The sequence below is a fragment of the Ostrea edulis genome, chromosome 5 (assembly GCF_947568905.1).
Source record: "Ostrea edulis chromosome 5, xbOstEdul1.1, whole genome shotgun sequence".
Taxonomy (NCBI): Eukaryota; Metazoa; Mollusca; class Bivalvia; order Ostreida; family Ostreidae; genus Ostrea; species Ostrea edulis.
In genome coordinates, this window is record NC_079168.1 from 10962637 (window position 1) to 10988648 (window position 26012).

Consider the following 26012-nt stretch of genomic DNA (forward strand, 5'->3'; position numbering starts at 1 on the left):
GGAATCTCGGATTACTCCATTCTCAACTCTTGAAACGATATCCGACCCATGTTTTCTAACAGTGATTGTCAGTGTTTACGAACTTGCAGACGACAGAATGACGTCATCAATTCGTGACGAAATATCTCTTGTTTCTTTGTGGAAAGTTTCATTTATTTTGGTACATTCTAAATTTAGCGCGAGTTCAAAATAGCCGAGGATTGTATGACGCAACGCCGAGTAAAATGCCGAATACTTTTGTCCATTGACTGTTGTACAATCCTCATGATTCGGTGATTATCGACTTTGACACATATTATCATGACGTCATAAATGTTTACGAGACGAAAGTGTTGTACACCTCTTGACAGTTGCACATTGATTAGCCCCAAATGACTTTAAACCAGACGGATCAGTGAAATACAAGTGTCATTAAATGCGCACGTGTGTGTTTGTGATTGAAAACAACATGTAAAATATTAAAAGTTTTATTGTGTAAAAAAAAAACCAGACTTGAGTATAAAAACAGTATTATTATTAAATATCGTAGATTGTGAACACGTCCTATTTAGATGACACAAGAATATAAAACACTTATCTCATTCACAGAGATATAAATTAAATAAATTCGTCAATTTCTCATAGCACCAATTTCGTTTTCAGTTGACAAGTTTCACGTTTTTTAAAACCTCTCACATAGCAAGTTCAACATATATCACACTATGGAACATAAAGCATTCATACAAAATTTTTCCCTCCGAAAATCTGCTCGCCGTCTTATTTGCTCTGAAATAAAAAAAATAAAAAATTAAAAGTTACATTCTTTTCATTTTCTTATTTTCACGATTAGACTATCATGAACAGACCAATTCGGTCTTAATGTGTGTGTCACGTAAGAAACAAATTTTCAATTTTGAAAATACCCGAGGGCATGAACTGCGACGCTTCACGTTAGAGCTTCACGTGACATATGCCAGCGTGTTGCAGAACATGCCTTCATGTATTTTCAAAAAAAGGAAATTTATTTCTTATATTTACATTCTACTATTATATCTGTTGGGAATTCCAGCCGTTAAAATAGAAGTGATATATTTATTGAAAACCACACGCACATTGTTCACAACTCCAGTGCATTCATGAGGAAATGGCTGTCATTACAATTGGAAAATATATCGAAAGCAGAAACATTGGAAATGTAAATATTCCAGAACCCTGACGGCTGGAAATGTACGTAATATCACAGCGCAAAGTCTACATTGAAACCGGTATACATGTAAACTTCTGCAAAATCATTTACAAAGGGGGCATCAAATCAAGATACTCGTGTTCATTCAACGTTGTTTAAATCTTCCGTCATGAATGAACACATGTACATTGAAGATTTACATCTCCATTTTGAATATTTTGTGCCGATGTTTTCTTCATTGTATGTGAGGGATTTTCGATGGAGACCCGCGATTGTCATTACACACAGACATATTTTTATCTAACCTTATCTAACACTCTCTAAAGGAATATGATGGAAAACAATCAGCTCACAGGCACTCGAGCACCGGACGGTCCGCTGTGTTTCTCAACAAAAGCAACTAGTGTTGTATATTTTTAAAGTTAATGTTTTATTATCCAGACAAATAAAATGGATATATGGGTGAAAACAGAGAAATGTGAAAACCATTTCCCAACCTACGTGTTTAATTTCCGTGCAAGTCCATATTTGTCCTATTTCAAATTGTTCAACATTTACCCACGTGACACTGACGAGCAAATGCATTATAATGCACAGAAATGGTGAGAAAGTTATGCACTTTTCATGTACACTACTAGTATGTTGAGAATATGCAATTTAATTGAAAGAGTTGGACATTTCTTGAAAGCAGTCTAATTACAGGGACCGAGAGGACCACGCAGAAAATGTATAAGCCAAGTTAAACCGAATGATTTTGCGAAATTTTAGGATTGCGCATGCTCAAGTGTACAAATCAGTATCCTCCGGTTACTTTAGCTTGATGACGCAAACTTGACTTATACCTTGGAACCTATCTGAGTGAGCGCAAACATGGGAAAAAGTCAGCTGGCGCATGCACAAATATATATTTATCGGAATCGGCAATGTTTCATATATTGACGTCAACATGTTTTCAAAATTTATGGTTTGTGAAATAGTTTTTAGTGTTGTTGATTCAAAAAGATTAATGTTATGGAGTCTAAATTATTAATTTATATACTTCATCTCAGCAACGCTCAACAATGAGGAATGTTAAAATGGACATCATCAGATTTGGTGAACTTGCACAGAGCTATTGAAATGAAGAAGAAAAAAAAACCAACCATATGATATTCAAGCTTGTGAGCATTAATTTTTTGTTGCCAGATATTTATCATTGAATTAAGGTATTCAATTGCCAGATATATATTGCTGGATTAAGGTATTTTATTGCCAGATATATATCACTGAATTAAGATATTTTATTGCCAGATTTATTTCATTGAATTAAGGTATGGAATTCAAACGTTATTATCTAAACTGAATTGTGTCCGCCCTTGAATTAGAAACTAATTAAAGCCAAGATCAAATATAAGGATGAATCTTTGATTCTGAGGTAAATGGTCAAAGCTACAAATATTTGATATCCATTAAAGACACGTGAATCAAAGGGACAGGGGAAAAATGACAAAAATGCAATTGTGGTAAAAAAAAAAATATCACATCAAATTTGTTGTTCAGTAGATGCATGTGATAAAGTCTACTAATAATTCACCTGCTAGACTTCTCTTATCGATGGCAGAGAGTGCCTCGAACAAAAGCCTCATGACGTTCTCGTCTTTGCGTACTCCATGCAACCATATCATCAACAAACGGAAGCCGTGCTCTTTGTAGCTGTGTGTCCCTATACAATCAAACGTTGTTTTAAATAATAATTTTGTAGATATTTTTTTCTATAAGTACCATTTTCTTCTGTATAAATAATATTCCTTATATCTGTTAAAGTTTGAGGATAGTTATAGAGTAGTGCATGGAACCCAGAATATGATGAATCTTATTTGATATTAGTTAGATTTAGATATTAGTTAGCTTATTTGATATTAGTTAGCTTTAGATATAAGTTAGCTTATTTGATACAAGTTAGCATATTTGATATTAGTTAGCTTATTTGATATTAGTTAGCGTTAGATAAAATTCAACAATGTATATTGACTCCATGTTTGTTTTGGGAAAAGATAAAAGAATTTAAAAATATTTTTGCGTTTTACAAATTCTGCAAAATCCCCAATTAGACAAATATTGAATTTCACTGTGTACTGGTGTGTACTGTAAACAGGGGGAAATATTCAGTTAGAATAGGTTCTCAGTACCCCTTGCTTGTCGTAAGAGACGACTAAATGGGGCGGTCCTTCGGATGAGAACACAAAAACCGAGATCCCGTGTCACAGCAAATGTGGCACGTTAAAAATTCCTCCAAGCTCAAAGGCCATAAGCGCCGAGCATATAGGCCTAAATTGTGTAGCCCTTCATTGGGAATGGTGACGTCTCCATATGAGTGAAAGACTCTCGAGGGGGACGTTAAACAATATAAAATCAATCAATTAAAAGGATTAGGTACAAGATCAACAACTTGGATACCCCTCTACCATTACAATGATTTTTAGAATTAATATACATGTACATTATGAGTAATCTGCAACGGATACAAAGAAATACAAGCATAGCAATTGTGTTTACATAGGTAGTATCATTATAATAAAAAAGTTCACTATTATTTTTTTCTTTAAGAAAGACGGCCAAACTCATTTAGGAAAGGTTGAATAGCCTTGAACATTTCTAAATTAAAAACTGGACGAAAATGTTTCCAAGTATAGAAAGGCGAGAATAACACGGGGCAAAAATATGCAGTATTCAAACCATGTAGGCAATAAACCGAAATACATTCTAACTTTCTGTTTTAGTTAGTAGTCATTTCATCGTAATTTATATATATATAAACTAATCGCACCTGTATACTGATGTTCTATGGATCTAACATGTTCCGCTGTGAACTTCCAATAGAGAGCTAACTTTTTCCAGTCTCCACATTTTAATTGTTTGGTGGCCAGCTTCCAAAGAATATCCTTCATTTGTCCTGCTGACGGATGGCGAGGCTGTCGGAGGTATAAATGTGGGTCAAGGTCGTCCAGTTCCTTTTCATGGTAGTCCTTATTTAAACAAACAAGAGCAGTTTTTTACAGCTTTAGTAGAGGCAAATAAGCTACCGTTGTTACTTACATAGATATACATATAGATTCAGCAAACAAAAACTATTTTCACACGAGAAAGACTCATGTTTGTGAATAAGATCTAATATGGTATTCAGTGTTTGCATTAAAGAATATGTTCGTCAAATAGGCTTATAATTTGAGTTATTACCCATGTTGGCTTTTCAATATCTTACCCTTGTAACTTCGTAATATCTATCAGCTTTGATGATCATATCAACAATAGCAACAAAGCTCCCCCTGGCGGCGAGCTGTAAAGGCGTCTTCCCGAGCTGTAAATTGACAAGATTTCACTCTAGCGCATACTGGATCATTTCCGCATTGTATACAAAAGATAATTTTACTTGGTGGAAGAAAAATGAAATCACATGTACCTTTTCTCGGAAGTCAAGACTGGCATTGGCTCCTAGTAAAACCTCCACAATTTCTTGGTAGCCAGACTCTACTGCAATATGAAGAGCTGTTTGTTGTCTCTATAAAACGAAAGAAAGAAAATAAAGATTCAAAACTCACACGCTGACTGCATATTCGTATCACAATGTACCCATAATTACATGAATAATGTAAAGGCTGTAAGCAGGTGGAAATTTTCTACTTCCTGGATGTTGCTCCCAAGGTAGTATTAATCTTTTAAATTCATGTTAAAAGAAAATGAAAATTGTAAGGTGCAGTGCCTTGTTTATCACATAGAAAAGAAATAAATAAAACGTAGTGCTCTGAAGACACATGTAGCTGTGAGCAAATGATCTTTTCTTTCCAAATGGACGGTAAACGGATGTATTATTTTGTGCAAAACTCTAATAATGCTGCTGTCTTAATTCACGAAGTACATTATCTAATTGTTTCTTTGCACATTAGAATAAGATTGAATTTTGTACAATGCCAGACAAGCATATTTTGAATAATATCTCACTTTGAATAACAAAGATTCTGAGGGTATTGCATAAGCAATGCATGTCCCCTTCCGGCGCCCCGTTTATTGACGGATGATATAATATTCGAGGTAATGTACATTTGATGTTGTTTGACCTTGAACTGTGGCTTAAAACATGGGTACCTAGTCACCATGTTTACCAGTATCGAATTAGTTTAATGGTTCGTTGTTCCTACAGTTGATGCATGTAGTTTATATCAGGGATGAAATAGTCTTAGTCAGAAGTTCAGATCTCTATGATTCTTTAATTCAATTCATAAACATGCAGCATATAGTTTAAATGTCACACAGTGAATTTGTATAAAAATTAATTTCTTTGATACCTGTCCACAAAGCGTAACGAAATTCAAACTTGATCTGTAATTTGCCACTCTGAAACTACACTGAGAGTTTCAATGAATCCTTGCAAGAATAACGGAAAGAAGTCTGGAAAACCAGTGGACAGACAGAGGGACGGACGGACAGAGAAGAAACTTATTGTCCTTTTCAGTTTTAAAAACCGGTAGGGTACTATAAAAAATCTTCATAGCGTTATTCACTATTTCGATGATACTAGACACAAGATTGAATTTCCAATATTGGGGATTAATGGTCGACTGTTTGGTACACATAAATAAAACAAATACCCTAATGGCAACAGATCACCAATCATGCTCTCCATTAGGGTCTCAGACATACTACCGGAAAACAGAAATGTTACGATTTTGACAGAGTTCTCGACGCTCGTTATTATCTACACAATACCACGTGAAGCAACTATGAGCAATAAGCACAATGAAATTTTTGCATTGCAAAATATGACCAACTCAGCCCATTAATATGTTGTACGGTGTGACCATTGAGACGAGCGAAGCCCATTTACATCTTGCAATAAGACTTATATACATTTTACCCACTTCTTCATTTAACGCGGTGGATGTTGATAGTTACATTGTGACGTCATATTAGCTGCAATATTTTTTCTTCTTTCAAACCAAGCAAAAACAAAACGTTTGAAGGTATGAGAGAGCTTGTCTGGAATTTAAAAACGTTTATGGTACTTTCTAAACAATATAATCATTTTAATTACGGAGTTGTCAATAAAGTATACCGCAGTGACGGCGACATTTTTCCAGAAGCATTACGAGTAATACTATGAATCTTTTTTCAGCTGATGAAGAGCAAATCACGTGACTCATATGTGTAATCATTGGAGCGAGCTCGTCGCGTCGCATCACGACTCAAGCTTTGCTCAGTATACTTATTCTGAAAGAAAACTTTAAAAAAGTGCCAACCACGTAGAGAAGGAAATTGAATATCATTTTAATTCTAGTAGAGGATAGATGTTTTGATAACGTTTATACATATATATTTTGATATCTGATCAAAGCCGACAACCCTCCTCGAGGACCAAACCTCATTCAGGGGACAGTAATTTTACTCATGGCAGCAAGAGCGGAAGGGCCTTGGAATTCACAATTCTAGTTCATTTTATACATTAGTACATGTAATAAGTAGCAAGATCATATAACGTAACAATCCATAGGTCACCAAAGTGACTCACGTGACCTGAAAAATAGCTTTTGCGCTTTAATAGCTTTGAATGTTGAATTGTATATGTGGTTAAAGTCTGAAGATGTAAAACAAATTCTTTAAAGTGCCATCTTGCGGCCTTAAGATTAAAGACATAAATTTGCATATTGAGTTTTGTCTATTACATGAAAGCAATACTTATATGCCAAACTAAATACGGTGGACCCGGTGCCTCCTATCCGTAAAATCGATAACAGTAGACTTACATAGTTTTGAATGTTGACTTGGCACGTTTTCTTGATAAGAATTCTGGTAACCTCAGGTTGATTGTTCAAAGCGGCTAAATGTAGGGGTGTATTTCCCTGCTGGAAGCGAATTTAACAAATAGTTTATGAACATTGCGGGCACATGCATTAAATGGACAATTTCTAAATGTCATAAATTCATACAAAATTGTTGTCTCTCCCATCCCGGATATTCAGAGAGAATAAGTGTAGAATAAATTTCCCTAATGTTTTAACCACGAAACATAATGTACTTTTGTATCGCAAGTCAGAATGCTCTGCGGTAAACTATATATGATTATTTTAAACAATTAATCATTTAAAGGATTACGATAGAAATCTTCAAATAAAAATATTTTTATACAATCTAAATACGTCATGACAACCATACCCACTATCTTAAGACAAAAATTCTGTTCAAGTACAGTTTAGGAAGAACCATTTTATGAATAAGAACTGGATGTCAAACCAATTCCATATCAAAAGTAAATCTGGGTCTTTTATACCTAACAGCGATGTAAAACTCACAAAGTTTACAGCGTCGACCTGAGCCCCGCGGTCAATCAGCTTGTTAACAATGTCGCTGTGTCCTCTCATAGTAGCAAAATGCAATGGACTCATTTCTTTCTGCCAAATTGAAAAGCAAATTATAACGACTCATGAGGTAATTTCTACAAACAAGAACTGAAACAAAAGTATGAAATCAAACATGCTTGAACTCGAGGTACTTCCGGTTACATTTCATCACAGAAAACAAAAACACCTGTTACCAGTAATCTTGGATTTTTATCATTAGAGCAGTTCTAAAAAGACCTAGTATGCCTTAATAAGATTAGAATATACTCGTTTTGAAAATACATTGATCCTTGAATTATGGCCAAGGACATGTCATTCAAATTTCCTTTTGAAACTTGTAACTTTATATTTGTAGACATTCCAATACTGACGGTACTGTAAAGTCAAGAAATGAAACTAACTTTAAAATACTCTAATCATGACCATGCATGCACGACCATGTTGGTTGCAGGATATAAGAACATATTCATTAATTAGGTCTCTCAAACAGAAGGCCTATCTATGTTCAGTCGGTTAAATTGTACATTTCATCACACTCACTCCACATTAAATCATTCCCTCACACTTCACTTAGCTTTAATCCCAAGTCTTTTATAAAATACACGGATCAAACATGAATGATTTGTTGAAATGTTTTGCTATATCCGTTCTAATTACAAATTTTACCTTACATTTGATATCATATTTTGCCGTGAGAAATATCTTAAATAAACTCCAAATATGATGATAATTATTTTCTCATTACACTGATAGCGTTCATTCACACAATCGAACGTGTCCGTTATGAGTCACGGATTGTTCAGAAACAAATATACCAAATCTTTTTCTACAAATTAGTTCCCTAAATCATATGCACTGAATTCATTCCCATCCCTTCTACCTACAGCTTATGTTCACAGTCTAACAATGTTTCATGGTGATTACAAGTAGATATATACAAGGGTATATGATGAGAGTCATTTCCTCATGAATGCGCTGTAGCTGTGACAATGCGCGTAGGAATTTTGATAAATATAGGCCGTCTAATTCAACGGCTGGGAATTCGGACAGAAATGAAAATAGAATGTGAATATATGAAAAATAAACTACATATTTGAAAATTCATGAGGGTATGAACTAGGGTATCGAAATTTTTTTATCCTGTTTTTATGTCATCCGTCAACGAGACCCCATGGAAGGTAAAACAGAAGTGGGAGGAGAAATTGTCGATAAAATTTGATGAAAATGAATTGGAGCATTACTTTATGATTCCACATCATGTCACAATGAACACAAAACTCGTCACTTTTCAATTTCAAATTTTACATACAATACTTTCTTTAAATTCAAAGCTTTTTGTTTTTAAATTACTAGATACCGAATTGTGTTCATTTTGTCATGAAACTAAAGATACAATAATTCATTTATTTTGTGAATGTCAGCATGTACGAAATATCTGGATTGTACTTAAGCAAAAGCTGGCAGAATTATGTGGTGTTGATGCATGTTTTAATGAACAAACAGTTATCTTTGGATATAATCGCAAAACGTCCGTGAACTACAGAGCAATTAATCTACTGATACTGTTAGCTAAAAGGTTTATATATATCTATAGATGTCAATATACGTTACCAAATGTGAAATCCCTGTTTGAATATATAAAATATTTTAGGTGTATTGACATCTACTCCTCCCACTCATTAGGATTACGAAAAGAAAATGAGATTAAAGAGAGCTGGCACATCATCTAAAAAATCTTATAGTTTGTATGTAAAGGTGTATGTGTATTTGTATGTATATGCAATTTGAAAATTAATATGAATGTTCTTTGTGCATAGATTGAGATAAAAATATTTTTAAAAAAAAAAGGGGGGGGGATATGAACTATGACGCTTCACGCCAGCATACTTGAGAAATGATATTTATTTCTAAAATATCAATATAGATTGAAAACCAATATAGCAAAAATGGATGAATTGTGGTGATTGTTGGCAGTACAGCATACAACATATCCATGTTTATACGAAACTAAATCTCCAACAATTAAATAACACAAACCAAAGGGGGGAATGAATGGGGCGGATCCAGAGCACAAAATAACTTGAATACTGAAAAAAAAAACCGGACAGGAGAATGTTTGGTGAAAACAGGAGGTCCATACCTTACCCGATCCCATCAACCAGCAACACACCTTTCGTGAAAACGAGTCAAATCACACGAGTCAATAAGTACTGACATATAAAACAAACAAGTACTGGAAAATCATTCGCATGCAACAAGCAGCGAATATAACTCGTTGCGAACACTAATGCTCAATGTCTATGAAGTATTAATGGTTCAAAAACCTCGATTATCCACGAACACAGTGTTCGCAAATATATGATAGAGAATCTACAAAGAACACGAAGTGACGAAATGTAAGCCAGAAAACAGTTGCAGTTGTACCCTAACTTGAATCATTAGTAGATAGATTATGAAACGTACTATAGTTTCCGTATCTGCTTTTGCTTCAAAGTCGAACAGGGCTTCCATAACCTTCATGTGCCCTTCCTCTGCGGCGATATGCATGGCTGTCCTACCTTCCTGTAAATGAGACAAAAGTTATAGGTGGCTGGATATACCAGAAAGAGATTTTTGAAATACACTAGGCAACATTTCAGTGCTTCGCGGTTTATAAAATAATGTGGAAACCGTCGCAACTAACTTTGAGTAGAAACTACTTTCATATCCTATAATTAAATGTTTTAAAGCCTAAGCTTTTTGTCACCATTTCGATTTCTATTTTCATTTTTGTGTTCTTAAAAACCGCCACCTATGCGCTAACTTTCAAAACAAGCCGTCCTGTTTACAATCTCCTGATGAGATATCAGATGGGGGACCAGTCTAGCCTGGTTTACAATCTCCTGATGAGATATCAGATGGGGGACCAGTCTAGCCTGGTTTACAATCTCTTGATGAGATATCAGATAGGGGACCAGTCTAGCCTGGTTTACAATCTCCTGATGAGATATCAGATAGGGGACCAGTCTAGCCTGGTTTACAATCTCCTGATGAGATATCAGATAGGGGACCAGTCTAGCCTGGTTTCTTACTAGGTTGCCCGATATATATCTGTAGAACCGAACCGACCTCAAAAGCAAACTTGTGCCCGCGTGAAAGAAAGTAATTTAATATCCAATTCTCTGGGTTTTTTTAGAAATCAGTTCTGTGATTTAGAACCGCAAGTTTAAAAACAAATAGAAAATACTTTGCCATTATAGCCACATTTCATGTAACTGATAAAATTCCCACGCTTAGTGCTACTCACACTTCTTGTTTTGAAACGCAATCGATGTCTATTAGGCCAAACTTTGAATTTCAATACTGATGTAGCAACAAAATAGAAACAGAGATGACGTCATTCCCAGGACGTCATATGCCAACCCTGTTTGTAACGATGTGTTGAAGTCAAATGAACAAACCAAATTGCATTTTACAAGTAAAATTGAATTATTCAGTTTATGATTTTGAATGATGATCAGTAATAGGTAAACAGAATTTTGAGAACCCACGGTGACTTAGCAAATATAGACTACTAAGGTCGATGGAAATAATGAATTAAATATAATACAAACACATATCAATTTGGTTTATTTGAAATCAGTAGTTGAAATTTCTTTGACCAATTTCAAGCAGTATTTTCAAAAGTAGAAATCGTACTGCCTTGAAAAAATACTTGTAAAATGTAAAAGACTATGTCTCTAAGTGATATATTTCCTGTGTACATTAAGTTTAGAAGATTTGGGGTAGAATGTAATAGATTCATGGCTGTTTACCGCATCTCTGTCGCTGACTTCTATCCCAAGGTTTAATAACTTCTTGATGACCTCATTCTTCCCAGCTTCTGCAGCTAAATGCAAAGCTGTTTTCCCATCCTATAACAAAATTCATTTTTCACTCAGTAACAATTTAAAGGGGGCATTAGCTATAATTTTGTCACTAAAAATTGAATTCAATGAAAATTGCCCTATCCATTATTTGTATTATATATTACAGTAATAACACCAGTATTTGATTATTTCAAACACCTTTTAACCTCAAAGCAGGCACGTGAATATGTAATTTTGGTAATTGAATAATTATTGTCTTGCAAAATAATAATTCTTCCTTATTTAATTGATTATGGTTTCATGCCGTATTGGCAATATTTCAACCATTTTACGGCGGTTAACTAATTGAAATACGCGGGCTGTTCTATACGTAATGTGTATTGTACCACAGCGTGATAACGCTTTGCACGATTTCGTGGATGATGATACTCTTGAATAGCTCTATTCAATACCTTTCCAACGGTATAAACACGAGCCTTCAGCTCAACGTAGTTTTAAACTTACAGTCATTTCAAAAGAGCCAGTCGTTGACCACTGTTATAAAAATGGTTGGGGAAACGGATTGAGAATATTAAAGAAATTGGAGCTTATATAAAAGTTCACACAAAACTCGGTCATTCGGTAATGCAGATTTTTACTGAAATTGGGGAAAGTTTATGGGTCTGATGGGTATCTTATGAGACAGTTCGTAGGTGGAGAAAGAAATTTCTGACTGGCACAGAGTCCGTCAAAGATGCAGGAAAATCTGGCCGACCTGTGACTGTAACAGGCAAGGCAAATGTCTCAAAAGTCAGGGAAATAATTGAAAGTGATGGAAGATACACGATTCGTGATATTGCCAAAGCTGTTGGCCTATCGCTATCGCGGGTGCATTTCATTTAGAAGCGCATTTTGAAAGTACGAAAGATTTCTGCAAAATGGATACCGCATGTGTTGACAGATGACCAAAAACGGGTACGAGTACAAACCGCTAAGCAATTGCTCAAAATGTTTCCCAAATTCAATCAAAGACAATTTGCAAACATTTTTACTGGTGACGAAACATGGGTTCATTATTTCGAACCAGTAAGAAAAATTGGAACAAAATATGTCTAACTAAACATGGTAGAAGTCCTGTAGTTGCTAAACGAACCATAAGCACAAAGAAGGTTCTTAATTGCATATTCTTCTCATGTGATGGTATAGCCGTACAAATTCCGGTGTCGTAGGACAAAAGTGTTACAGGTCGGTAGTACCGAGATGTTATACTAAAAAAGCTCAAGAAATATTATCATAAACGACGCCCTGTGTAAGGATTTAGACATGTTCGTCTACTTCATGATAATGCTCCATCACATACATCTGAGCTTGTGAAGCAATTTTTGAAGTCGGAGAAGGTTAGCGTCTTGTCACACCCACCATATTCTCCAGATCTAGCCCCATGCGACTCTTTCCTTTTTCCAAAACTTAAAAAGTTCTTATCTGGTCGTCGTTACAAGTCCCGACAAGCGGTTGGCTCAGCCATCAGTCAGTGCCTCAAAGGTCTACCTAATTTGGCGTACCGTGACGCATTTCAGAAATGGATTCAGAGAATGAAATTAAGTATTTCAAACCGCGGAGAATACTTTAAAGGGATGTGATGTTCATTTCACTATTTGAGTCGAATGCTTTTGAGATATCGTACAATACACATTACATATCGAACAGCCCTCGTATGTTTGGTTGTGAGTGTTTCAGTTTCCTTGACGGCCCCCAGTGAGCTTCTCTGGGTTTTGTAAATCAGGGAAACGATCATATGCGTGCCAAGGGGGTTGTGATCTTTGACACGGGACACTCTTTAACGTCCCACCCGACGGACATAAAAGTTAAAAATACATAAACAGGTAAAATACATGTCATTTCGTGTATATGAACAGTTGTATTATAAAACATACTCAAACATTTTTGTAAAAATTGCATTCTTGTAAATATTGTATGATATAATGATTGTCAATATTTTTAAAAAGTTCTTTCATTGATTGCACATTTTGTATGGGCGTAAAATCACTACATTCTAAAAGAATGTGATGAAAAGCTATATTTTTTACACTAAAATCGGCTATCTAACGTACATTTATTACGTTTCTCTTGTTTTTGTACAAAATAAATATTTTTATTAGTCAATATATATTCCTTTGCCAATGAGAGATTTTGAAGAAAAAAAAATTGCCATCACTTTCACAGCTAATGTCCCTTAAATAATCAAATCACGTCAACTCTTAAACTGAACGTCAGATTGAAATGCAAAATTGTGATAACTACATGTAGTTAAGACTATGGGATTATGTACCGTGTGGGTAATTGTGAATTTATGAAATTGATTTTTTTAAAGTACACACCTCAGTAAAATAAAACTGACCAACCTTATCTCTCCTATCTGCATCACAGCGCATGTCTATCAGCCGCATCACTGCTTCAATATGGCCTGCCTCCGCCGCCAGATGAAGAGGAGTTCTTCCAGTCTAAAAAAGACACTTAAAAAGCATCACTGCCATTGTAGCTTTGTTTATAAAAAAAATATTGAATGTCTCCATATTATCAGAAATGTGATGACTTGAACTTGACGTTTTCATTGGTGGTGACCATTCCTGCAGTTGATACACTAAATCAATGCACCGTGTTATGCTATGTTGATCACTACCTTTATGCTATGGGCAGATTGGTCTGACACATGCTTATGGTACTAGTTAGTTTCTGTTTGTTTGGTGTGGGTACTAGTGTAATATACAAAGGTACATTGAACATTTTAAAGCTGTATGAATAATGTTCATGTATTATTTTTATACAGTGTCATCATAAAGTGTACAAAACAGTCCTAAAGGACAAACTGGAGCCCGTGTGGGTGGTATGCACTACATAAATTACAGATACAGATGGCAATAAATCACATCTTTACGTGGACACTTTTTTTCATTCGAAGGATTGATTTGGGTAAAAAAAAAAACCGCCAATATAAAATGAATGATCAGCGACAAATCAATTCCAGCTGTGAAAAAAATGTCATCAAATGGAACGGAACAGTGCATCAGGGAATGTTTTTCTTAAATATCAAAAAGGAAAACATGCGGGGGTGGTCCTTAAAAGGCATCATCAACTAAAGTTTGATAGCATTATGGTAATATCCTGAGATTTACTAACAGGAGAAAGCGTTGGTAGTTACTACGTGATGGTAATTTTTGTTTTAATATTTTGATTTACTGTGGTGAAAACTTTGATATAATTATTTTGATTTACTATGGTGAAAACTTTGATTTACTATGCAACAAATTTGACACATTTATTTACTGTTCATGAAAGGTGAGAATAACGAACAGTGATCAATCTCATAACTCCTATATGCAATACAAAATAGAGAATTGGGCAAACACGGACTCCTGTATATACTAAAGGTGGGATCAGGTGCCTAGGAGTAAGCATCCCCTGTTGACCAGCCACACCCACCGTGAGCCCTATATCTTGGATCAGGTAAACGGAATCTTTTATCACTTCTTGTTTACTAAACACAGAAGGATAGATGGTACGCACTTTTGTTTTATTGTGTCTAATACGGGATTTTAATATTCCTCTTATACTACGAATCCATTCTGACAAAGTATCAGGTGCTACTTTTTCATATTTAGCCCATCGTCTGACATAATCCTCGACAGAATTCATAATAGAGATGAAGTTCTGTCGCAAACTGAAAGACCGAGGTTCTCTGTATTTAGGACCTTTTAGAATAAGTGATTTGAGATCCTCATTTTCAACTATATCAACATCACCAGTGCTGATATGTGCAGCTGGACTATATCTGAAAGAAGAACAAGAACACGTAGGAGGATTCGTTGAGTTTTATCATTTTATTCAGTCATCTGCATTTAGCCATACATCTGCAGATTACTGTCTATAAAATTGAGCTATGAAATGAAAGATAAACGCTTGTAAATATGATAAATTTTTTGAAATGCTACAAGAATCTTAATGATATGAAATTGTGATAAGAGACGGAATTTGGCAGCATATCTATGAACCACATAGAATCTGGTTTGCTAAAAAGACCAATAGACGTCTTACGATTATAGCAAAACATCAGCAAAGATGACCCCTCCCCCATTCAATGTTTCAATTCAAACCTTCCTGAGATTTCCATTCAGGAGAGAAATATTGACATGACCAAAACAGTGAAACGTTTTTGTTGGAAGTCCAGAAATATCCCACAATCAGGACATCAGATCAGACATGCGCGGACTCAAGCATCTAATCGACAATGTATCAGCGTGCATCAAAGCACGTGCAATGCTTTATGTATGACAATGGGCGCCACAGTTGGACCAACACCCCTATTCACCAGACCTTTCATTCTGCGATGCCTAGTCATTAGCCGCTCAGCACTTTGCCATTTATCAGTAGAGAACCTTCAGACGAGCTGTTGATATCAATTATTTTGAGGAAATATGGAACATATTACTTTCTACATAATTGGCCCAGAGCCATCATGTAATGAATAGCCAGCCCTTCGAGGCTCATGTTACAAGTTGTAAATGCATACTAGCAGACCGGAATATTTACATAAAGAATTTAGTATACCAAGCATCCTTGTGAGTTTAACGGCAATACATCAGTGTTACCTACGATACAATATTAGTGATTGCATTATAGATCTACGAATATTTTGTTTAGTAATAACGTTTGTTATTTGAGAATATAGTATTTTAAACCATTCAGTGACAAGTTCTAATTCTGTTCTTGTGTTTCTCTGACTTGAGCAATGATACACTACTCTTTATCTACGATAAATTTCCTCTGAAATTTAGGATAAAGGCAAAATAGACCCAAATTATAGGAGACGAAAATTTCTTTGTGTACACAGTATTGTGAAATTTTCTTTTACTGTATCCCATGGTCACTAAAAAATGGGACTTCCAGAAATCAATGAAAATATCATAAATGATTTTTCATGGTAATATCTAAGCATTGAATATAGCTTAAATGTTTTAGCATAAATGATGAGGTATGCATTTTAAACTCTTGTAGTACGATCATGTCGCAAATTTCGTTTTATTCTGGATAAAAGTGCATATCAAATGACTTTATGGGAAGAAATTCACGACCTTGTAAAGCCAGCGTTTATTAGAGGATATTTCTTGCATTAAAAGCAAATTACGAATAATTACGATCTTCCACCATCATGCAATAGTCTCACATGACAGGTTAATCCATGATAAACCCGCACTTGTGAAAACATTGCAGATAAAAATAAACAAATAACGCAGCTTCATGGACCCATTTTCTATGATTCAGAGGATGATAATGCTTGACAATTCTATTCCCGTTGTACGGTTTGTTTTTCTGTGACATGATGTATATGATAATAATCCTTCTCATCGTAAAGCTTAGATTTTTAAATATTTTGCCTCAAGTTAAAGCGTTAGCGACATTTTCCTTCTAAAACGGTCCTTCTGATCATGTTTGTCTGCTAATTAGGTGCTGTAACACTAGTCGTTGTTTTGTGTAACTAGGTATGGAAGTTTTAACATGATCCTGAAATAACCAAATTGACCATTCGTAGCAATGAATTCAAGTTTAGTCCCGTTTTAAGGTCATTATAATTTTGGCGACGTACAGATGATGTTCTGCATATGACCTTAGCCTAGTATGGGGTGTAACACTATGAACTAGGCCTTTATGGGGTGTACACTATGACCTAGGCCTTTATGGGGTGTACACTATACACTAGGCCTTTATGGATTGTACACTATTATCTAGGCCTTTATAGGGTGTATATTATGATCTTAGTCTTTATGGGTGTACATTATAAACTAGGCCTTTATGAGGTGTATACTATGAACTAGACCTTTATGTGGTGTACACTATTACCTAGACCTTTACGGCGTGTACACTATGAACTAGGCCTTTATGGGTTGTACACTATGACCTAGGCCTTTATGGGGTGTACACTATGAACTAGGTCTTTGTGGGGTGTACACTATACACTAGGCCTTTATGGGTTGTGCATTATGGAAATACTTGCAGCTGAGTTGAATTAAGAAAGGATATTTTGGATTAAACACCATTCCATGCAATTTGCATAGTTCACCAAAAAAAAAAAAAAAAAAAAAAACATTACAGGATAACGTACAAATACACTAAATAAAATTTAAACAAAATGCAATTACTTTCTCGACAGCAGTAGTTTTAACATTATATAGAAATAGTCATACTATGTTATACCATTATATAATCTTAGGAATAATTCGTCTTTTTCGATAACATGTTGGTGTATCATTTTACTATGGAATCCGGATAGGGCCACGTAGTTCACTATCGCACCATCGCATCATCGAGGTTTGGGTCGATGGTGCGATGCCGCGATAATGCGATGACGATGGCGCGATGACGATGACGCGATGACGATGGTAAGATGGAGCGATAATGATGGTGTGCTAGTGCGATGGAGCGATACTACGATGACGCGATGATACGATGGCGATGATGCGATAACGCGATACCGTTATTGTGCCATCGCGCCATCGGTATCGCGTTGTCGCATCATCGCCATCGTACCATCGCGTCATCGTAGTATCGCTCCATCGCACTCGCATTATCGCGCCATCTTACCATCGTCATCGCGCTATCGCACCATCGTATTATCGCACCATCGCACCATCGACCCAAACCTCGATGGTGCGATAGTGAACTACGTGGTCCTATCCGGATTCCATATTTTTATGGAATCCGGATAGGGCCACGTAGTTCACTATCGCACCATCGCACCATCGAGGTTTGGGTCGATGGTGCGATGGCGCGATAATGCGATGATGACGGTGCGATGATGATGACACGATGGTGCGATAACGATGGTAAGATGGCGAGATAATGCGATAACGATGGTGCGATAGTGCGATACTATGATGACGCGATGGTACGATGGCGATGATGTGATAACGCGATACCGATGGCATAATGGTATCGCGTTATCGCAACATCGCCATCGTGTCATCGTAGTATCGCTCCGTCGCACCATCGTTATCCCATTATCGCGCCATCTTACCATCGTTATCGCGCTATCGCACCATCGCGTCATCGTCATCGCACCATCGTCATCGCGCCATCGCACCATCGACCCAAACCTCGATGGTGCGATGGTGCGATAGTGAACTACGTGGCCCTATCCGGATTCCATATATTTTACAGATGTTTCATTTCAAAATGACTGCAATGTTTTATTTTAAACAGATCTTAAAAAGTTTTTTTGATATCTTCTATATGGAATCCGGATAGGGCCACCTATCGGTATCGTGTTATCGCATCATCGTCATCGTACCATCGCGTCATCGCAGTATCGCTCCATCGCATCATCGCATTATCGCGCCATCTTACCATCGTCATCGCGCTATCGCACCATCGCGTCATCGTCATCGCACCATCGCTTCATCGTCATCGCATTATCGCGCCATCGCACCATCGACCCAAACCTCGATGGTGCGATAGTGAACTACGTGGCCCTATCCGGATTCCATACTTCTACGAGAAATTCCATATAAGCATAACTTTTCGAACCGAATCTGATTTTTTCAAATGTTTTTGTAAAAAAGAACTTCAATCGAAGTCACATTGATATGGAATCCGGATAGGGCCACGTAGTTCACTATCGCACCATCGAGGTTTGGGTCGATGGTGCGATGGCGCGATAATGCGATGACGATGACGCGATGGTGCGATAGCGCGATAACGATGGTAAGATGACGCGATAATGCGATAACGATGGTGCGATGGAGAGATACTACGATGACGCGATGGTACGATGGCGATGATGTGATAACGCGATACCGATGGCATAATGGTATCGCGTTATCGCATCATCGCCATCGTACCATCGCGTCATCGTAGTATCGCTCCATCGCTATCGCATTATCGCGCCATCTTACCATCGTTATCGCACCATCGCGTCATCGTCATCGCATCATCGTCATCGCATTATCGCGCCATCGCCCCAAACCTCGATGGTGCGATGGTGCGATAGTGAACTACGTGGCCCTATCCGGATTCCATACATTGACAATGAATTTTTTATTTTAAAAAAAAAGGAAAACTGGTGTGTATGGAATCCGGATAGGGCCACGTAGTTCACTATCGCACCATCGCGGTTTGGGGCGATGGCGCGATAATGCGATGGCGATGGTGCGATGACGATGACGCGATGGTGCGATAGCGCGATGACGATGGCAAGATGGCGCGATAATGCGATAACGATTGTGCGATGGAGCGATACTACGATGACGCGATGGTGCGATGATGCGATATCGCGATACCGATGGCGCGATGGCACAATAACAGTATCGCTTTATCGCATCATCGCCATCGTAATATCGCTCCATCGTTATCGTATTATCGCGCCATCTTACCATCGTCATCGCGCTATCGCACCATCGTCATCGCGTCATCGTCATCGCATTATCACACCATCGATCCAAACTTCGATGATGCGATAGTGAAATACTTGGCCCTATCCGGATTCCATAGGATAGGACCACGTAGTTCACTATCGCACCATCGAGGTTTGGGTCGATGGTGCGATAATGCGATGACGATGGCGCGATGACGATGACGCGATGGTGCGATGACGATGGTAAGATGGCACGATGATGCGATAACGATGATGCGATAGTGCGATGGAGCGATACTACGATGACGCGATGGTACGATGGCGATAATGCGATAACGCGATGGCACAATAACGGTATCGCGTTATCGCATCATCGCCATCGTACCATTGCAGTATCGCTCCACCGCACCATCGTTATCGCGCCATCTTACCATCATCATCGCGCTATCGCACCATCGCGTCATCGTCATCGCATTATCGCACCATCGACCCAAACCTCGATGATGCGATGGTACGATAGTGAACTACGTGGCCCTATCCGAATTTTTGTTTTGGGGGGGGGGGGATAATAAGAAAAAACTCCAGAAGAATCACTCAAAGGTATGGAATCCGGATAGGGCCACGTAGTTTACTATCGCACCATCGAGGTTTGGGTCGATGGTGCGATGACGCGATAATGCGATGGCGATGGTGCGATAGTGCGATACTACGATGGTACGATGACGCGATAACACGATACCGTCATCGTGCCATCGGTATCGCATTATCGTCATCGTAGTATAGCACCATCGTTATCGCATCATCGCGCCATCTTACCATCGTCATCGCGTTATCGCACCATCGCCATCGCACCATCGTCATCGCATTATCGCGTCATCGCACCATCGACCCAAACCTCGATGGTGCGATGGTGCGATAGTGAACTACGTGGCCCTATCCGGATTCCATACAAAGGTCTTACGTCCGAAGTATTAAAACTACATGTACATCACGTACATTCAATACTGTACTTTCTTGCTTGTCGACTTATTCCTTGTTTGACTTCAATTACCCTAGATGGAAAATCAGGCTGAAAACGACATTGCAATTTAGATTCAGGGACTCTAGAGGAGGCATTCAGAAACGGGTCAGGTGGGGGGCGGGGGTGATAAAGAAACGGGTCAGGTGGGGGCGGGGTGATAAAGAAACAGGTCAAGTGGGGGCGGGGTGATAAAGAAACGGGTCAGGTGGGGGCGGGGGTGATAAAGAAACGGGTCAGGTGGGGGCGGGGTGATAAAGAAACGGGTCAGGTGGGGGCGGGGTGATAAAGATTAAGATTACGTAGGTAGCTGCGTGGCGTCTGACAAGCAATATAAAAACAAGAGGCCTATGGGCCACATCGCTCACCTGAGTCACCTTGGCCCATATCTAAAGATTTGCCCTATACATTCGCATGTAAAACTTTTATCCCTGTTGTGGCCCCAACCTACTCCCGGGGGCCATGACTTTTACAAACTTGAATCTGCACTATGTCAGAAAGCTTTCATGTAAATGTCTCTGGCCTAATGGTTCTTGAAAAGAAAATTTTAAAGGATTTTCTCTATATATCTGTATGCAAAACTTTGATCCCCTATTGTGGTTCCACCCTTCCCTCGGGAGTCATGATTATAACAAACTTGAATCTGCATTATGTCAGGAAGCTTTCACGTAAATGTAAACTTTTAATGATTTTCCCTATATATTTGTATGCAATACTTTGACCCCCTTTTGTGGCCCCACACTACCCCTGGGGGCCATGATTTTAACAAACTTGAACCTGCATTATGTCAGGAATCTTTCATGTAAATGTACACTTTCCTGGCCCAGTGGTTCTTGAGAAGAAGATTTTCCTATATATTTGTATGTAAAACTTTGATCCCCTATTGTGGTCCCATCCTATCCCCGGGGGTGATGATTTTAACAACTTGAATCTTCACTGTCAGGAAGCTTTCATGTAAATTTGTACTTTCCTGGCCCAGTGGTTCTTGAAAAGAAAATTTTCAAAGATTTCCCCTATATATATACAATGTATATATAAAACTGTGATCCTCTATAATTGTGGCTCCATCCTACCCCCCCCCCCCCCCCCCCCCCCGGTCATGATTTTAACAAATTTGAATCTGCACTATGTCAGGAGGTATTTTCATGTCATTTAAAGTATTTTCCTAGCCCAGTGGTTCTTGAGAAGATTTTTAAAGATTTTCCCTATATATTTGTATATAATTTTTTTATTCATTATTGTAGCCCCATCCAACCCCCGGGGGCCATGATTTTAACAAATTTGAATCTGCACTATGTCAGAAAGCTTACATGTAAATTTGTACATCCCTGGCCCAGTGTTTTTTTTAAATGACCCCACCTTATTTTTGCAATTATCTCCCTTTTAAAGGAGGACATGACCCTTCATTTAAACAATCTTGGACGCCATGCACCTAAGGATGCTTTTTGCCAAGTTTGGTTGAAATTAGCCATATGGTTCTGGAGAAGAAGTCGAAAATGTAAAAAGTTTACAGACAGATGGACAGACGACGGACAACAGGCGATCAGAAAACCTCACTTGAGCTTTCAGCTGCGGTGAGCTAAAAATGAATAAATTCATATTGTGCTGAGATGGTCCCAAATTTCAACGCACTTTGAATTGTTTTACAAATTGTATATGTTTGAGTGGGTTGTTACACAGTAAGTCTATATGTATGTAATACATATATACATGCACATATCATTGTTTTTCAAAGTGGGAGGCCAGCCGGAAGAAAACAAATCTTGCCAAGCAATACTAATAAAAAATAAAAAACAAACAAACAAAACCTACCAGGTGTTAAGCCCTTTAAAATCCTAAATTTGTGGGGGGTGAGGGGGGGGGGGGGGGTAGGGGTGGGTGGTTCGTTGCGTGGAGTCTTCTAATACGATTACCTTAAAATGATTCCTTCCTTCAAACTTCCTTTTCCTGAATCATGGGATGGGGTGCAGCTATTATTATTACCATAGCATCAAATCGTTTATATTAATTCCATAACGTTCAAGTTTATATTCTTATCATTCATTACTACTGTTGAAAATGGGGGAAGTCACCCAATGTATCTTTTATTTGCATTACAAAATAGCAAATAATCGCCATTGTCAAAAAAGTGAAGGGGCATCCATCCTCTGTGATTCTACGTACTGGGGCGGTACTTTATAATCAATAGTTTCTAACAAGGCAGTAATGCTTGATTGAGAGTTAATTGCAATGCAAGGTGAAGATAACGAACAGTAATCAATCTCATAACTCCTACAAGCAATACAAAATAGAGAGAGGGCAAACACGGACCCCTGGACACACCAGAGGTGGGATCAGGTGCCTAGGAGGAGTAAGCATCCCCTAAATCCTTTATAAAAATATATTGAATTGCAGGTATGAGTCTTTTAAATTTACGTCATTTAAGAAATGAATCTTTAATTTGAAAATGTATCGGGGTATGGACTTCGACACATCACACCGGCGCACTTCAAAAATTTAGTTAACGCTTCATGATTTCAAAGTAGGCTATCCTGAAGCATTGCAGGTCGTATCATCATGTATTTTCAAATATAAGATTTATTTCCTATATTTACATTCTACTTTTGTCGGAATTCCCAGCCATTAAAATAGACGTACTATATTCATTAAGATTCATACGACATTGTTTACAACTGCAGCGCGTTTATGAGGAAATGGTTATCACTACAATTTGTAAAGACATCAAAGATAAAACCTTTGGAAATATGAATTTATGTGTCTCACTTCCATTCACAATGACCGTGTGGCGTCTGAGAGCGTAGCAAGAATCCAATCAGTGTTTACAATGATTCATTGTCAGAACACATTTTTTTCCTTAGTATATCTCGTATAGTTTTCTTTTAAAAGAGGTTAAAGATAGCGTTCTTTCTTACAAATAAATAAATCGGAAATAACGTCATGACGTCGGGGTTATTGTTAATGCTTTAAGAAAAGTAACAAGCACGAAAATGTCTTGTTTATTTATTTAGTATTTAAGTCTAACTATGGAAAAGACGGTTTGTGACGGTTAAACCGTTTGCTGGATCCACGGTCGCAAATAACAAATGATAAGAATTATTCTGTAAGTCATATCCATACAGAGGGAAGCCCGTGGGGATCCGGGTTAGAATAGGTCCTTAGTACGCTTTGCTTGTCGTGAGAGACGACTAAATGGGGCGGTTCTTCGGATGAGACCGCAAAAAACCGAGGTCCCGTGTTACAGCAATTGTGGCACGATAAAAAAACCCTCCCTGCTCAAAGGCCGTAAGCGCCGAACATAGACCTAAATTTTGCAGCCCTTCACCGGCAATGATGACGTCTCCATATGAGTGAAATATTCTCGAGCGGGACGTTAAATAATATACAGTTAACCATGGAGAGGGGGTCTTGAACTTGGAAAAGTTCAGTTGAACCCATGGAATTAAGGATAACCTATTTATATTTTTACACGCAGACAGGGCAGATTTTGATGCTTAACTTACCCAGCTCTTTAACCACATTTTGTCAAAATCACTCAAGATAAAATCCGAATGCTGAGTTTAATAAGATGTTGCTCAGAAATTAGTATCTTTGTACCTATGCTCAGTCAGCAGGTTTGTATTGTATTATAGAATTGTGTATATTTTCTTGGGATCTCAATTTTCTTGGATTTTATGGGAAGTCCATGATTAATGACTCAATGTACAGATATATTATACAGGTACTAGAAATTACATTCCAACAAAAAGTATAAAATCTTGGTAAACTATTTAACTAGTGATCAAAGCTAAAAACTTGTTCCCCCGAGAGAGAGAGAGAGAGAGAGAGAGAGAGTAAATTGCACCAGTTACCCGGAGGAATTTACAATCATATTCGTATATATTCAACAGCCATGACCTGGCGTGAGTTTGTTTTCTTTTTGAATCACTCTCATTATGTATCATATGGGCCATCCTTCAACCTTATGTCATTTCTTTGGCCTCAGACTACCACTTTAATGCAATTCAATGGTCATAGTGCTGTTGGTTCCGACACGGAATTTGAAATTCAAACAAGCGATATAAAATTGACACAAATTACCTTCTTTAACACTGACAATTTATGTTTCCCGCTCGTGACATTACCTTCACATGACATTTGTAGAACTGAAACTGCGTCAAAGTGGAGAATTCAATACAGCTCGATCTATTTATAGAACAATTGCTTTTGATAATTTGGCTGATTTGAATTTTCATTCTGATATATCTGTTATTTTATGAGTAGTTTGACATCCTTGACACTACTGCTGAAAAAGCAGTAGTAAATGTCACTGCATAATGGAAGATGTTTTTTGTTGGGTTTTTTTTTCCACAACAAAAACCCATTTCTTAGCAAGAACTGAATATCGATTACGATCGCTCGTGTCACGTTGGGCATTGGTGCATGTACTGTAAGATACATCACTGCTACAACCTTGGGTGCCATACAAAGGTCTAAATTTGTTGAACTTCACCTACAGATTTTGACGTCTCTATACAAGTGAATGGGGCGGTTTCTTTGTTTGACTGTTTTACGTCCCGTTGAGAACTTTTCACTCATGTTGAGACATTACCAGTTGTAGGTGAACTATTACAAAGACCTATGCTTAGCGCTTATGGCTGTAACAGTGAGGGTTCTTTAATGCGTCAGCGCCTGACGCGAGACTAAACCTCCGTTTTTAGGTCATATCCGAAAGACCCGCAATTTTCATATCTAAATACCGACCGTTTGGCGAAGAACCTATCACTACCTATGTTTACGTCTTAGGTTTGACGCGACCATGGCACGAGCGGGGCTGGAACTCGCGATCTCCCGGTTACGAAGTGAACGCTCTACCACTGAGCTACCGCTACCGGTCGTATGGAACGTAAAACAACACACATCCTTCTCTTCTACAATACCGTTTGTTTGTATAGTTTTGTAATGGATGACTAGAAGTCAACAGCGAACAATCAGTATGACAATTTATGCATTGACCTAGTTCTGTACCTCTTTCTAATTAACTGTTAGTTAATCCATACAACATTGACATTTCTAAACAGTGCCCTTTGAGCAACAATAATATCTACCATTTCTCCTTCGTTGACGTTGATATTTTCCAGTGATTCAAATATAAAGTTCATCACAGCAATATGATTGTTTTGTGCAGCGCAATGCAAAATCCCCATTCCTTGCTGAAAGTAAAAATGACATAATTTGTTTCAGAATAATT

The 26012-nt window shown here is 37.7% G+C and overlaps 1 protein-coding gene across 2 annotated transcripts in view; it reads right to left on the minus strand.

Annotated features, from left to right (window-relative positions):
• Positions 1–451: 451 nt before the first annotated feature.
• LOC125651912 (ankyrin repeat and death domain-containing protein 1A-like) overlaps positions 452–26012 on the minus strand; it is a 54136-nt gene continuing 28575 nt past the window's right edge. For both annotated transcript variants that reach the window (XM_048880762.2, XM_056166651.1), the window contains exons 6-16: positions 25870–25974; positions 13766–13864; positions 11331–11429; positions 10000–10098; positions 7489–7587; positions 6943–7041; positions 4605–4703; positions 4407–4502; positions 3972–4170; positions 2739–2867; positions 452–765 (exon numbers count right to left, since the gene is read on the minus strand). In XM_048880762.2, coding sequence (XP_048736719.1) covers positions 695–765; positions 2739–2867; positions 3972–4170; positions 4407–4502; positions 4605–4703; positions 6943–7041; positions 7489–7587; positions 10000–10098; positions 11331–11429; positions 13766–13864; positions 25870–25974 — 1194 coding nt within the window. In that variant the 3' untranslated portion in view covers positions 452–694. The remainder of the gene's footprint in view (positions 766–2738; positions 2868–3971; positions 4171–4406; positions 4503–4604; positions 4704–6942; positions 7042–7488; positions 7588–9999; positions 10099–11330; positions 11430–13765; positions 13865–25869; positions 25975–26012) is intronic.